The 16,504-nt window shown below is 33.7% G+C and overlaps 1 protein-coding gene across 1 annotated transcript; it reads right to left on the minus strand.

Moving 5' to 3' along the window:
- Nucleotides 1–4,707: 4,707 nt before the first annotated feature.
- On the minus strand, nucleotides 4,708–15,866 carry LOC132714465 (uncharacterized). Its single transcript, XM_060697363.1, has 5 exons — nucleotides 15,819–15,866; nucleotides 15,252–15,346; nucleotides 6,479–6,623; nucleotides 5,910–6,087; nucleotides 4,708–5,394 (listed from the first exon to the last, which is right to left on the minus strand). Exons 1-5 carry the CDS (start codon nucleotides 15,864–15,866, stop codon nucleotides 4,937–4,939), a joined length of 924 nt encoding a protein of 307 aa, XP_060553346.1. The 3' UTR covers nucleotides 4,708–4,936.
- Nucleotides 15,867–16,504: the final 638 nt, after the last annotated feature.

The raw sequence follows: 16,504 nt of genomic DNA on the forward strand, positions 1-16,504 counted from the left end.
TTAAAGGCAATCAATGGGCTCTTCTGCCTGATATTGAATTCTTCCAATGGGTTTAATGGTGGTATAACCATGCTCTTCAAAGACTTTTTAGTGGAATATTTTAAACAGGAAAAAACACGCAATTTTTGTAATGGACACAAAATGTTCATGATGTCTATCGTTAAATTGTTTTGGTCTTAAAAAGGAACTGTTCTTTCTTGAAAAAAAAAGTGTTTTTGAAAATGTTATAACATGTAGCTCACATGAAAGCATGTAACACATAGCTATTGCTACTTCTGATAGGAAATCTCTGTAAAACGTCTGATGATAAACTGTTTGACAACAGACTGTTAATTGTGCTGGATTTACTTATTTTGATGAATAAAATATTATAAATGTCAAAAGTTTTGTACTTTTCAAGAATATGGGTAATGACTTCAGTCTTGGCTTTTGTATGCTTACATGGTCCTCATTAAAGTAAATCTGGTGAATAATATTGCCCCTGTTCAGCATATATTGCATAGAGGGCCATTGAACTGTTAGGATTGCTCACTATTTACATATGTTCTTCCATATTTTCAGCCATTTAGGACATAGATATACCTTGCATGCTTGTTATCAATCATTGGTCACAGTCTACTTTAATTATGTCTCCCCCACCTCGGGGGGAGACATATTGTTTTTGCCCTGTCCGTCCGTCCGTCAGTCCGTCCGTCCGTCCATTCTTCGTTTCCGGACGATAACTAGAGTTCCTTTTGACCTACAGCTCTCAAACTTCATAGGATGAATGGTCTTATTGAGCAGATGATCCCTATTGTTTTTGGGGTCAGTAGTTCAAAGGTCAAGGTCACAGTGACCGTTGGTCAATTTCTCGTTTCCGGATGATAACTAGAGTTCCTTTTGACCTACAGCCCTCAAACTTCATAGGATGATTGGTCTTATAGAGCTGATGATCCCTATTGTTTTTGGGTCAGTAGGTCAAAGGTCAAGGTCACACTGACCGTTGGTCAATTTCTCGTTTCCGGATGATAACTAGAGTTCCTTTAGACCTACAGACCTCAAACTTCATAGGATGATTGGTCCTTATTGAGCAGATGATCCCTATTGTTTTGGGGTCAGTAGTTCAAAGGTCAAGGTCACAGTGACCGTTGGTCAATTTCTCGTTTCCGGATGATAACTAGAGTTCCTTTAGACCTACAGACCCTCAAACTTCATAGGATGATTGGTCTTATTGAGCAGATGATCCTATTGTTTTTGGGGTCAGTAGTTCAAAGGTCAAGGTCACAGTGACGCGTTGGTCAATTTCTCGTTTCCGGATGATAACTAGAGTTCCTTTTGACCTACAGCCCTCAAACTTCATAGGATGATTGGTCTTATAGAGCAGATGATCCCTATTGTTTTTGGGGTCAGTAGGTCAAAGGTCAAGGTCACAGTTGACCGTTGGTCAATTTCTCATTTCCGGATGATAACTAGAGTTCCTTTTGACCTAACAACCCTCAAACTTCATAGGATGATTGGTCTTATTAATCAAATGATCCCTATTGTTTTAATGGTCAGTAGGTCAAAGGTCAAGGTCACAGCGACCGTTGGTTAATTTCTCCTTTCCGGATGATAACTAGAGTTCCTTTAGACCTACAACCCTCAAACTTCATAGGATGATTGGTCTTATTGAGCAGATGATCCCTCTTGTTTATGGGTCAGTAGGTCAAAGGTTAAGGTCACAGTGACCATTTGGTCATTTTCTCATTTCCGGATGATAACTAGAGTTCTTATCAGTGAGGACATTTAACTATTATTGATATATCAGTGATATATCAGTTGTCTGGTTTTATATACTCTGTTCTTTTTTGATCTTTCCACCCTTATGCGGTCATTTTCTTCCCAGCATTTATTCTCAGCAGTGGGGGAGACATGCGCTTTTTTACAAAAGCATCCTCTAGTTCATTATTGTTTAATGCTGTCTAATGGATATTGTCATTGGTTTGTAGTTGTTTTTGGATAGACTACTACATGATTTGAGATTATTGACTTGAAATTTGTCGTCGGTTTTGTGCTTCAAGCATTTGCAATGACCTATGCTTAACCCAAGGACTGTGAACGAATTAATTGTACTGATAGATGCCAGAAAATTGTCAGTCCTAGCTAAAGTCTCAGAATTTCTAAATTTTGGAATCTTCATTAATTATTTAAAAAAGATTAAAAGTGACATTGTAACTCTATTGAATACTTGTAATTACATGTACATTAAAAAATAAACAGGTTTGAAGAAAAGAAAGGAAACAAAATGTCTGTTTAACCCATTACTTCATGAGCATTTTGTGAGAAAAGAGCTGTTTCATTGAAAAGTCTCCCGTTACAAGTTCAAATTGCTATAAAACTAATGATGGGGGGGAGGGGGGAAGGCGGCGCCGAAAAAGTGGTCGCTGTTTTATACATTTCTCTAAAAAAAAAAAGGTTTTTTTTTTCACCATTTGAGACAACAAAAAGGGGGGGGGGGGGGGGGGGGAGGTGAAAAATGCGTGTATATCAAGTTAACACAAAATGAGGAAAATAGAAAATTGTTGTTTTGTTGATTTTTTAGCTCACCAGAGCCGAAGGCTCAGGGTGAGCTATTAGTATCAAAGGGGGATACTCCGGTGTCCGTCATCATGCGTCAACAATTGTCTTCTCTGAAACTGCTGGGCAAATTTACTTCAAATTTGGTCTGTAGCATCCTAGTGACAGTCACACTTGAATTTGCTCATGTCATTTCAATTGGCCCTTTTAGGGGTCAACAGAGCTAAAAATAGAAAAAATCTTTAAACATCTTCTACAGAACTAATTGATGTATGATCACCAAACTTTGTCTGTAGCATCCTTGGGTAGTCTTTTATCAAATTTGGTCATATTAATTTGATTGGCCCCTTTTAGGGGTCTCTAGGGTTAAAAATAGAAAAACCTTTAAAGGTCTTCTTCTACAGAACTAATGGATGGATGATCACCAAACTTTGTCTGTAGCATTCTTGGGTAGTCTTTTATCAAATTTGCTCATAATAATTTGATTGGCCCCTTTTAGGGGTCTCTAGGGCTAAAAATAGAAAACCCTTTTAATGTCTATTTCTACAGAACTAATTGATAGATGATCACCAAACTTTGTCTGTAGCATTCTTGGGTAGTCTTATATCAAGTTTGCTCATATTATTGTGATTGGCCCCTTGTAGGGGCAGCTCTAGTTAAAAATAGAAATACCTTTAAACGTCTATTTCTACAGAACTGATTGATGGATGATCACCAAACTTTGTCTGTAGCATTCTTGGGTAGTCTTTTATCAAGTTGACTCATATTAATTTGATTGGCCCTTTTAGGGGTCTCTAGAGCTAAAAATAGAAAAACCTTTAAATGTCTTCTGCTCTAGAACTAATTTGATGAATGATCACCAAATTTTGTCTGTAGCATTCTGAGGAAGTCTTTTATCAAGTTTGATCATATTAATTTGATTGGCCCCTTTTAGGGGTCTGTAGCGTCTTCTTCTATAGATGATCACCAAAATTTTGTGAACATCTATATCTAGAGAACTAATTGATGGATGATCACCATTTAGCATTCTTGGGTAGTCTTTTATCAAATTTGCTCATATTAATTTGATTGGCCCCTTTTAGGGGCCGCTAAAGCCTAAAATAGAAAAAAACTATGAACATCATTTCCTACTGAAATAATTGATAGATGATCACCAAACTTTGTAGCATTATTAGGTAGTCTTTTTATCAAGTTTGCTCAAGTTTACCGGGTCGTGTACCGGGTCGTATACAGTTCGTACAGTGTTTCTGTAAAAGTTCGTAACTGAATTAATATCTGATGATTAAAAGTACAAAGTTTTGTCAAGAAACAATACAATTAAACTAAAGCTGGCTGTTATTTTCGACTTTTTTTCTGCTCTGCAAAAATTTAACGTCTACGCCGCCATTACCGGAAGTATAATGGTATCTTTTAGATAGGAGGCGGCGCCGAAAAAGTGGTCACTTTTTATACAACATTTCTCCAAAAAAACAAGTTTTTGGGGCCTAAATAGGATTTTTTTTTCGATCATTTTAGACAACAAAAAGGGAGGGGGCTGAAAAAGACGTGTATATCGAGTAATGGGTTAAAGGTCCATTATGCCCCAGAAATGCTTTTATTATTTCTTGAAAGCTTATTTCTGGTCTACTTTTATACTTTACAAAAAGATACTCAACAGGCATTTACCTGGTCGTTCGATTTTCTATTACTGTTTGGCAATTAGTACAATTATAGTGATTTGATATTTTATGTAGAAGTCGAAATACTACTTTGTTTACCTTTTGCTACTTTTATTACATAATTTCATATTTACCGCTATTTTCTTCAGGTAACAAGCATCTAACATGCTCTTTAAGTGTTATTAAACTCCCTTTTTCCTTTATAGAGAAGTAGACATTTACTTGTTTCTGAGGCATTATGTACTTTTAAGAGATAATGGGGACTAGACCCTCAATCACTCAAATCTGCAGTAGGAAGACACAGTATTCTTTGTTTAAGATGAGCCATTTGTTACTGAAAAAATGTTACACATTTACCTGGAAACTGTTTTGTTTATACTAAAGAATTGAGAATTGAGAGATGATAAAACTATGTTTAACACGATCAAATTCGTCTAAACGAAACAAAAAGCCGACTTTTATGGTATAATCTTATCTATGATTATAAACATCTATCGATCAGCAGCAGAAAAAACAAAAATCAATGATATTTAATTTCCATATATACATAACCATAATTATGTATTAGTTACGAGAATTTTGCTGAGTCAGAATATTTAGTAAGATTTCATAATTATAGTTTCATTGGCAATTTGCAAATGCTAAAATCAAACTTTATTTCAAACTATCATAGTTCAAATCACTAGCATGATAATAACATGAACCAATATATTATACACTCTAATGTAGTTAGAAACTGATCTTCAGTTGCTTTTTGTAATGTTTGCTAGTATACTCGGGTGAGGTCGGTAGGAATTACACTCTGCTTTTTCTTCCTCTATATCTGTGTTTTTCAAGTATTTCTCTATGTAACTTTTACAACCTCTTGTATCGTGCCCTTGGCTCTTTGGTGTCCAAAATTCTTTCTGATGCTCTGGCATAGGATGAAGCTTGTTAAGTCTAATTTCCTCATACAACCAGAGTTTTAATTCTTCTGGGAAAAGCTCACTGAAAAGACTATCAATTTTGTCATGATGTCGTTCCATGTGAACTTTTTTAACTGTGGCGGCAGGTATAAAATGTTTGACAGCTTTCCAGAAAGCATGAAACAAAACTCCATGGTTCACACAAACAAATGCACCAAGGCGTTCTGGATAGTGATTAGACATAAGGTATTCTGTTGCACGTGCCAATCGTGGATTGCACGCCGAGACCTTCATTCCTGAAGATGAAGTAAAATATTATTTGCAATAATTATTAGCAGTCACAGTCTGCCAAATCCCCTGACAAATTTTTCGAGTAACAGCCTGAATAAAAAAATAAGCATGAACAATAATAAAAAAATGTAAAGCAAAGAGATACTATTCTTTTGTTCTTCACAACTCCATTAAATCTAAACACCTATGAAGTTGCAACTTGTTTTGTCTCGCCTTTTGAGTATCTTTTCATATTATCCGGTTTAAAAAATTTACTTTAAAAAAAAATAGAGTCAATTTACCAAAATCTGTTATAAATATCGCTCGAATTTAACGGTATATTGAAAATATAATACCGTCAAATTTGGCCAATTTCAAAACTTACGTCGTTAAATTAATATGATATTGTGAGGCCGTACATTCAGATAATGCGAAAAGATATTTAGCTGTATGAGAAAACATTTAAAAAAAAAAACCATTACATAATTCAAAATATGAGCCAAAATCTGCGGCCCCGTTCCCGAGTTCCAATGCTACTAACCAGTAAAGTCCATAACCCACACGAGCTGGTGCACGTGTGCAGGCATTGCCCGTATTGCGTTCTCGGATATATCCAGTAAATGTTGCTCGGCGTCCTCGACAGTATTATGTTGAGTCAGGCACTGGGCAAAGTTTGCATATAAAACTGGACGATCTTGTTTGTCAAATCCAACATGGCGCTGTCAAGAAAATAAAACACATTGAGAAACGGGTACTATTGCTTTATCTAAAGAGAATCAATCATGATTATCAATTCGGAAAGTATTGCACATCTGGACGAAGATGGTATTTCCATAATAATACTATAGTAATTTATTGTTCGTCGTAAATTTATTTAAATAAATTTGACTGAAACTCGTGGTAAGCCAACTGACACCTTAAATGATAAGCATGAAAGTGTAACTGCATGAGAAGTGTTAAAGCTGAAAAAAAGAGCGGCTTCAGGAGCTTTAGGGGAAGTGGAGTAACACCTTAAATATGTTTAGTGCAGTCAACTGACATCAACAAATTAAAGTTAAGGCCGGGATATCGAAGTCGAAAACAAATCAAATATTTTGTCTGGATACAAACCATTGAATGATATCCAGGTTTGTCATAACAGAAAGTGCAAACAATATTATGGGGTTTTGTTTCCCTTCTCCAACCTATGGTCGCTTTGAGAAACTTCTCGGCTACGCTCACGTCCCAATCACATGCTGTAAGGTATCGACGATATCTATAATATTATATAAATATTAATTGCATTCAACGACAAATCAGGATTGTAATACAAAATTTGAGCAAAGGCTACATATCATTTGAAGTAGACTAGCTTTGAACGTAAATTACATATCATAACATTAATGTTATATCTTTTGTTGAAAAAATCTTGTGCAATGTTTTGAATTGAACGTTAGTAAATAAAACTTTAACAATGACACGTTTATCTGAGTAACATTTCGAATGATTTATAATACATTTAATAGCGATAAAGAAAATTAAATAATTTCTCGTTTTTTTAAGGCAATTTTCGGCAATCCTTAATATATATGCACAAAATTTGATATGTAATACATGCGATAATGTATATACAATTAAATACTATGCTTTATTTGATTTTAGATCGATTTCTTACCGGTCGATCATTGATTTAAACAAATGTAATTTGTTGTTATTTTTCATGATCAATTGTTTACTATATATAACCTCACGTGAGAGTTAAGCACATGATGGGTAACGTATTTTATTACATTAGATAAATTAAAATACTTTAATATGTTAAAATGTAGGCTGTTTCAAAATAATTTGATCCATAAATTTTATCAAGACAATATAGTAGATACATATATAAACGAACAATATCAATGAAATCCAAGTATATCCATATAATTATTACTGTGAAAACATTTGATTAAGTAAGACCAAGTTCTGCACGTGAACACGCGATGATTAGAGTTGAATTTTTCGATACAGTTTCCGTTACTTGTCGAGCGTATCAGATCTAGCATAAATTTATGGAAAGCCTTGACTGTCTAATAATGATAAACCTAAACGTTGTTATGTCCATATAGCAATATATTGAGTCAATCTTTCCTTATACAATGTGCACTTATTAATATATTATGTGGATCCATCTTTATGGAAAGCCTTGACTGTCTTATGATTATAAAAATGAACGTTGTTGTGTCACTCTTTCTTTATACGATGTGCACTCATGAATATATTATGTAGATGCATCCTTATATGAATTCAACTGAACAATATATGATGTCAATGTGTCTTTATATGATGTCGACCAATCATTATACGATGTGCATTTATGAATATATGATGTGGTAGAATCATTATATACAGTCAACTCATCAATATATTATGTCAATCTTTCATTATACGATGTGCATCTATTATCATACGATGTGCATTTATGAATATATTATGTGGTTGCATCATTATATACAGTCAACTTATCAATATATTATGTCAATCTATCATTATACGATGTGCATCTATTATTATACGACCGCTACTTTATATGAAGTGCAAAGATCTTTATATGGTGTGCTTCTGTCATTATACTGATGGGGTTAATTTACCGGGTTATATTTCACTATGCACCGTTCGTGTCAACAAGTAAATTATATCATAAAGTGTTAAGCTGACTCTATGTAAAGACAATTCTACATACTATAGTGTTGTTTTGATTCTACATAAGAATGGTTGCACATAATATACTCGTAATTGCACATCATATAATGAAAGACTGACATCATATAAGGACGTGTGGACATCATATAATGTTAAGTTGACTCTATATAAAGAAGGTTTCACATAATATATTCATTAATGCACATCGTATAATGAAAGATTGGCATCATATAAGGACGTGTGGACATCATATAATGTTAAGTTGACTCTATATAAAGACGGTTTCACATAATATATTCATTAATGCACATCGTATAATGAAAGATTGGCATCATATAAGGACGTGTGGACATCATATAATGTTAAGTTGACTCTATATAAAGAAGGTTTCACATAATATATTCATTAATGCACATCGTATAATGAAAGATTGGCATCATATAAGGACGTGTGGACATCATATAATGTTAAGTTGACTCTATATAAGAATGGTTCCACATAATATATTCGTAATAGCACATCATATAATGAAAGACTGACATCATATCAGGACGTGTGGACATCATATAATGTTAAGTTGACTCTATATAAAGACGGTTCTACATAATATAATGTTGTTTTGACTCTATATAAGAATGGTTCCACATAATATATTCGTAAAAAGCACATCATATAATGAAAGACTGACATCATATAAAGACACATTCACATCATATAATGTTAAGTTGACTCTATATAAAGACGGTTCTACATAATATAATGTTGTTTTGACTCCATATAAGAATGGTTCCACATAATATATTCGTAAAAGCACATCATATAAAGAAAGACTGACATCATATAAAGACACATTCACATCATATATTGTTAAGTTGACTCTATATAAAGATGGTTTCACATGATATATTCTTTAATGCACATCGTATAATGAAAGATTGACATTATATAAGGACGTGTTGACATCATATATTGTTAAGTTCACTCTATATAAGGATGGTTTCACATAATATACTGAAAAATGCACATCGTATAATGATAGAATGACGTCATATAAGGACGCGTTGACATCATATAATGTTGACTCTATATAAGAATTATTCCACATAATATATTCATAACTTCACATCATATAATGACAGACTGACATCATATAAGGACAGATTAACATCATATATTGTTATTTTGAATCTATATAAGGATGGCTCCACATAATATATTCAAAAATGCACAATGTTTAATGATAGATTGACATCATATAAAGACACGTTGACATCATATATGGTTCAGTTGACTACATATAAAGATGGATCCACATGATATATTAATGGGTGCACATTGTATAAGGAAAGGTTGACTCAATATATTGCTATATGGACATAACAACGTTTAGGTTTATAATGATAAGACAGTCAAGGCTTTCCATACATCTTGTCAACGTGTCTTTATATGATGTCAATCTATCATTATACGTTGTGCATTTTTGAATATATTATTTGGAGCCATTCTTATATAAGGTCAAAATAACAATATATGATGTCAATATGTCCTTATATGATGTCAGTCTGTCTTTATATGATGTGAAGTTATGAATATATATATGTGGAATAATTCTTAAATAGAGTCAACATTATATGATGTCAACACGTCATTATATGATGTCAATCTATCATTATACGACGTGCATTTTTCAGTATATTATGTGAGACCATCCTTATATAGAGTCAACTTAACTATATATGATGTGAATATGTCCTTATATGATGTCAGTCATTTATTATACGATGTGCATTAATGAATATATTGTGTGGAACCATCTTTATATAGAGTCATAATAACAATATGTTATGTCAATATGCCCTTATATGGTGTCAGTCTTTCATTTTATGATGTGCAATTACGAATATATTTTGTGGAACCATTCTGATATATAGTCAAAACATCATTATATTATGTAGAACCGTCTTTATATAGAGTCAACTTAACAATATATAATGTCAACACGTCCTTATATGATGCCAATCTTTCATTATACGATGTGCATTAATGAATATATTGTGTGGAACCATCTTTATATAGAGTCATAATAACAATATATGATGTCAATATGTCCTTATATGGTGTCAGTCATTTATTATATGATGTGCAATTACGAATATATTATGTGGAACCATTCTTATAAAGAGTCAAAACAACATTATATTATGTAGAACAGACTTTATATAGAGTCAACTTAACAATATATGATGTCAACACGTCCTTATATGATGTCAATCTTTCATTATACGATGTGCATTAATGAATATATTATGTGCAACCATCTTTATATAGAGTCAACTTAACAATATATGATGTCAACACGTCCTTATATGATGCCAATCTTTCATTATACGATGTGCATTAATAAATTTATTATGTGCAACCATCTTTATATAGAGTCAACTTAACAATATATGATGTCTACACGTCCTTATATGATGCCAATCTTTCATTATACGATGTGCATTAATGTATATATTATGTGTAACCATTCTTATATAGACTCAAAACAACACTATATTATGTAGAATTGTCTTTATATAGAGTCAGCTTAACAATATATGATACACTTTACTTTGAATTTTCCCGCTGTTGCCACGAACGGTGCACAGTGAGATATAACCCGGTAAATTTAACCCCATCAGTATAATGACAGAAGCACACGATATAATGATGTTTGCACTTCATATAAAGCAGCGGTCGTATAACAATAGATGCACATCGTATAATGAAAAATTGACATAATATATTGATAAGTTGACTGTATATAATGATGCAACCACATAATATATTCATAAATGCACATCGTATAATAATAGATGCACATCATATAATGAAAGATTGACATAATATATTGACAAGTTGACTGTGTATAATGATTCTACCACATCATATATTCATAAATGCACATCGTATAATGATTGGTCGACATCATATAAAGTCACATTGACATCATATATTGTTCAGTTGAATTCATATAAGGATGCATCTACATAATATATTCATGAGTGCACATTGCATAAAGAAGGAGTGACACAACGACGTTCATTTTTACAATCATAAGACAGTCAAGGCTTTCCATATAAATTACAGAAGTTCTTGAGGAGGACTCCTGTGTAAGAAATTAACCCTTTAATTAAATGTCCCCGTTCTATGTACTCGTATGTAGTGTCTAATTTCATTTTCATTATTGTACACAAAGATTTAGTTAGTTTAGTCATGTCATAGTTATTGATCTTCTCAAACATTAAATTAAACACTTTTTTTACCAAACATATCGGCTTCAGTGATTATACGCAAGTATATCTATAACCAAAAACTAACCTATAATATGTGTTCTATTTAAACGAAAATCTGTTTGATGTAATATAAATAATTGCCATTTAAAGTACATGTATATACGGTGTTCCGTTTGGACACGTTTGGACAATCGTGACATTTTATTTATTCTGTACCCGCGATGCACGATGGTACGATGGTGAAAACGCGATGGCACGATGGTACGATGGTGAAAACACGATGGTACGATGGTGAAATCACGATGGTACGATGGTGAAATCGCGATGGTGCGATAGTACGATGGTGAAAACGCGATGTTACATCGCGTTTTCACCATCGTACCATCGTGATTTCACCATCGTACCATCGCGTTTTCACCATCGTACCATCGCGCTATCGTGTTTTCACCATCGTGCCATCGCGCTTTCACCATCGTACCATCGCGATTTCACCATCGTACCATCGCGATTTCACCATCGTACCATCGCGTTTTCACCATCGTACCATCGCGTTTTCACCATCGTGCCATCGCCTTCCTTTGACATGCGCATTGTACATCTTTATCAACACTGGATGAATGCATAACTATGTATTATGTGAGAGGCTATACGTATCGAGACATTTTAAATATAGTGAGGCTTAAAACGGGATTTGATCTCAGCACAGACTATTTAATAAGTGTTGTGTATTAAGATTCAATCATTATAAAACCTTTATGCACTGTGCTTAATTCATCTTGTCTAGATATCTATAACACAAATTTTTTAAGGTTTTATATCATAAATATGATGCTCAAATTAAGATAAGTTCCAAAAAGCATTATTTGTAAAGATGTTACCGAATTTAACATTTCATGTAAATAAAGGGAGGTAATAAAAATTTATTTTCTGTAAAGTCTAAGTCAAATTTTTCAATTAGAAATGAATGCATATATTTTAATGATTACATATCATATGTATAAATATTTGCAGTACATATTTTACATATTCTCGATGTTTGAAACTTGTTTTATATTAAAGCATTATTATATAAATATATATAATTTCACTGAAGTGTGGTGTTAGCTCAACAGGTACAGCGTTGGACTGTGAATCGGGCGATCGGGTTTATATTTCTCCTTCAAGCTACTCAATCAAAAGTAAACACACATACACAAAAATATGAGAGCAGGATAAAGGACCGATGTTTGATAATTCTATAAGCTTAACCAGACCGCTTATGGATTACAGTAAGGATTTTTGCCGTTGTTTTTAATTTGTGCATTCAAAATAGCAATTAACACCACTTTAACGAAAAAAGAAGAACTCAAAGAAATGTTGATGTTTATTTTATTCAAAGTTTTACAGGATACAGTCTTCTTGTAAAATGTTCACGTTATTCTTTATTAACTAATTAATTTATTCCCAAGAAACAGTATAGTTTGCAGTAACTTGTGTATCCGACAAGACTCTTACTGCCATCTTAAGCTTTTAAATAGATAAAGAAAGAATGTATACTGTACCTGTATCGCTGCTTCAATCTGGCCAAAGTCCAATGGTTGTCTTCTTTTCAAACCTAATCTCTTTAAGTGTCCTTTCAGTTGACGAAAACTGAAACAAAATGTCGCAATATCTGTACTGAAAATACATTTTATTTTTATATCACGAATTTTTTTTTAATGCCACAAGACATGATCGTTGAATATGTACGCAGAAGACAATCAAGGGCCTATGTGGGTCTCGGATGAAGCCGGATAAATGTAACGTGACGTTGACTTTAAACTTTGTTATCATTAATTGAATATAAGTATTGAAAATGTATTGTTTATACATTTTGATCAATGTATCATGAAAATCATGAATATCTTCAGGCGGTAGCTGTTTGTTTGTTTTTTTTCTTTTTTCATTTCTCATGATAATTATTTATTTTCCTCTTACAAATACCTTAAAAATAATATCATGTCATGTGTTAAAATTAACAAATATTCACCACTGTTATGTATACTCATGTGTTATATTATATGTAACTTGAGTTAATGTTCTGTACTTTTCTGATAACGTACTACATTTATGTACAAATCAAAGTAAAATAACGTTTTCTTCTGTTCTGTTATGTTATTTAATTGATTACAGAGGCAAATCTGAGAATTCAATCATAATCTATAACAATAAAATCTGAAAGTATGTAATTAAGTAAATTACTGATCAATCCCCAGGTCTGGCACTGGAACCAATGCTCGGATTATAGCGCCGAATTTACAATTTTTGCAGTTATAATTAATCTTCCATAGTAATATAATATTCTTTGGCTTTAAATTCCCAATCGGACCAGGTCAAGGGCAAACATTTCTCACTTTAAGGCATACACATTCTAATAGTCTCGGGAAATAGAATTATCTTATCTATATGTATGAGCTCTTGATGCATCATTTTCTGGCTCAGTATTTTCTTTAATTTTCCTTTTATTTTCATTTTGTTTTATAATTTACTTTCTAATACCTGAACGTATTGTGATTTTTCATTCTTCCATATCCAAGCAAGAATAATTGAAGAAAAAAAAACATGACGGCTATACCAAAAGACAATTTTGTACCGTTCTAAAGATTTTGTATGTTGTAATTGAGGTTGTACACCGTGGTGGTTGTGGTGATAGTTTTAACTTCCGATCATGACAGTAAGCCACATTGAATTCACAAGAGCACAGTTCAAACACCGCATTTTCCTGGGCAGACTGTCAAGCAGTTTACCAGTACTAGTTGCCTTCACTTTCGCAAGGAACTGAAACTTCTGCAGAGCAGAGACCAGTGTCAATGACCGTAGAAAGGATTTCATGATCAATCACAACGAAAGTGACCTGCATCCGTCGGGGGAATCCAACCCGATCGCCCGATTCACAGTCCAACGCTGTACCTGTTGAGCTAACACCACACTTCAGTGAAATTATATATATTTATATAATAATGCTTTAATATAAAACAAGTTTCAAACATCGAGAATATGTAAAATATGTACTGCAAATATTTATACATATGATATGTAATCATTAAAATATATGCATTCATTTCTAATTGAAAAATTTGACTAAGACTTTACAGAAAATAAATTTTTATTACCTCCCTTTATTTACATGAAATGTTAAATTCGGTAACATCTTTACAAATAATGCTTTTTGGAACTTATCTTAATTTGAGCATCATATTTATGATATAAAACCTTAAAAAAATTGTGTTATAGATATCTAGACAAGATGAATTAAGCACAGTGCATAAAGGTTTTATAATGATTGAATCTTAATACACAACACTTATTAAATAGTCTGTGCTGAGATCAAATCCCGTTTTAAGCCTCACTATATTTAAAATGTCTCGATACGTATAGCCTCTCACATAATACATAGTTATGCATTCATCCAGTGTTGATAAAGATGTACAATGCGCATGTCAAAGGAAGGCGATGGCACGATGGTGAAAACGCGATGGTACGATGGTGAAAACGCGATGGTACGATGGTGAAATCGCGATGGTACGATGGTGAAATTGCGATGGTACGATGGTGAAATCGCGATGGCACGATGGTAAAAGCGCGATGGCATGATGGTGAAAACACGATAGCGCGATGGTGCGATGGTACGATGGTGAAAACGCGATGGTACGATGGTGAAATCACGATGGTACGATGGTGAAAACGCGATGTAACATCGCGTTTTCACCATCGTACTATCGCGCCATCGCGATTTCACCATCGTACCATCGTGATTTCACCATCGTACCTTCGTGTTTTCACCATCGTACCATCGTGCCATCGCGTTTTCACCATCGTACCATCGTGCATCGCGGGTACAGAATAAATAAAATGTCACGATTGTCCAAACGTGTCCAAACGGAACACCGTATTACGTATAAGACTATTGAAATTAAATAAATTACGTCTGCTGTGACAGGAAGGCGGGGTCATCCTCCGCCGTTTCCAATCCCTCCACTCGCTTTTCTAGTTCCGCTATTTTATCCTGCTCGTCAGGAGTCTTTACATTCAATAATTATTATTATTATTATTATTATTATTGTGGAGTTTATTTTGTACGCAAAGACAATGTACTTAACAATGGAAATAACATGCGCACTGCTTACTATAGCACTTTGAGTTCACTTTTTTAAAAGCTGAAGCGGATAAATTGCGTTTAAAATAATAAATTGTGATTAGCTCAATTTTTAAAAATCATTTTTTTTAAACACAAAATTATTGCTTACCCTTGAATAGTACTCAGCATTGACCTTGGTGTAACGCCTGTCCCGATCTATGACGTCCTTGACTTCCTTAATTGACGCCACAGTCAACGTTGACTTTCTCCCACGACCCTTGTCGTCTTCAATGTCCTCTCGGCCGTCTCGAAAACGCTTATGCCACTTGAAAACGAGTGATCGACAAACAGGAGGTCTCACTTTTGCAGTCTCCAACATTTCCTGCGTCTGTGTTGGCGTCTTCCCAAGATTAACACAAAACTTGATGATAGTCCGACGTTTCGCGTAATTCGTGGACGTCATTTTTTGTTAAATATCCAAGAGCAACGGTTGTCAGTTGTCCGCTGGTAAACAATACATTTTTTTAGATACATAAGCTTTCGATAGTTCATGTTTTACAGTGTTGTTATATTTTTCTGGTCTCGGGCACCTTTAAGGGTAGAATATTGTGTACTGCTCAAACTGGTGCCAGGGCATGATCTCGAGGGATGTTAATGCACCCTTTCATTATCCCTCATGTACAGACTCCAACAAAAGACAAAACAAACAAACAAATAAACAACAACAACAAAAACAGCAAAAACATATAAACGGCAACAAACAGAAATCACAAAAAACTAAACACACGCACACAAACACAATACAGAAAAACAACAACAACAACAACAAAAAAAAACAAATAAAAACGCGGAACTAAATTTCGACTTACTGGAAATTTCGACTTACTAACCCTAAATTTCGACTTATTCACTCGAAATCTCGACTTATCAACTCGAAATTTCGACTTAGTATTTCGAAATTTCGACTTACTTACTCGAAATTTCTACTTATTACATCGAAATTTCGACTTAGTTACTCGAAATTTCGACTTACTAAACCGCAATTTCGACTTTTTAACTCGAAATTTCGACTAAGTAACTCGAAATTTCGACTTAGTAACC

The sequence above is a fragment of the Ruditapes philippinarum genome, unplaced genomic scaffold (genome assembly GCF_026571515.1).
Source record: "Ruditapes philippinarum isolate M1 unplaced genomic scaffold, ASM2657151v2 ctg12_1_1_1_1, whole genome shotgun sequence".
In the NCBI taxonomy this organism is placed as follows: Eukaryota; Metazoa; Mollusca; class Bivalvia; order Venerida; family Veneridae; genus Ruditapes; species Ruditapes philippinarum.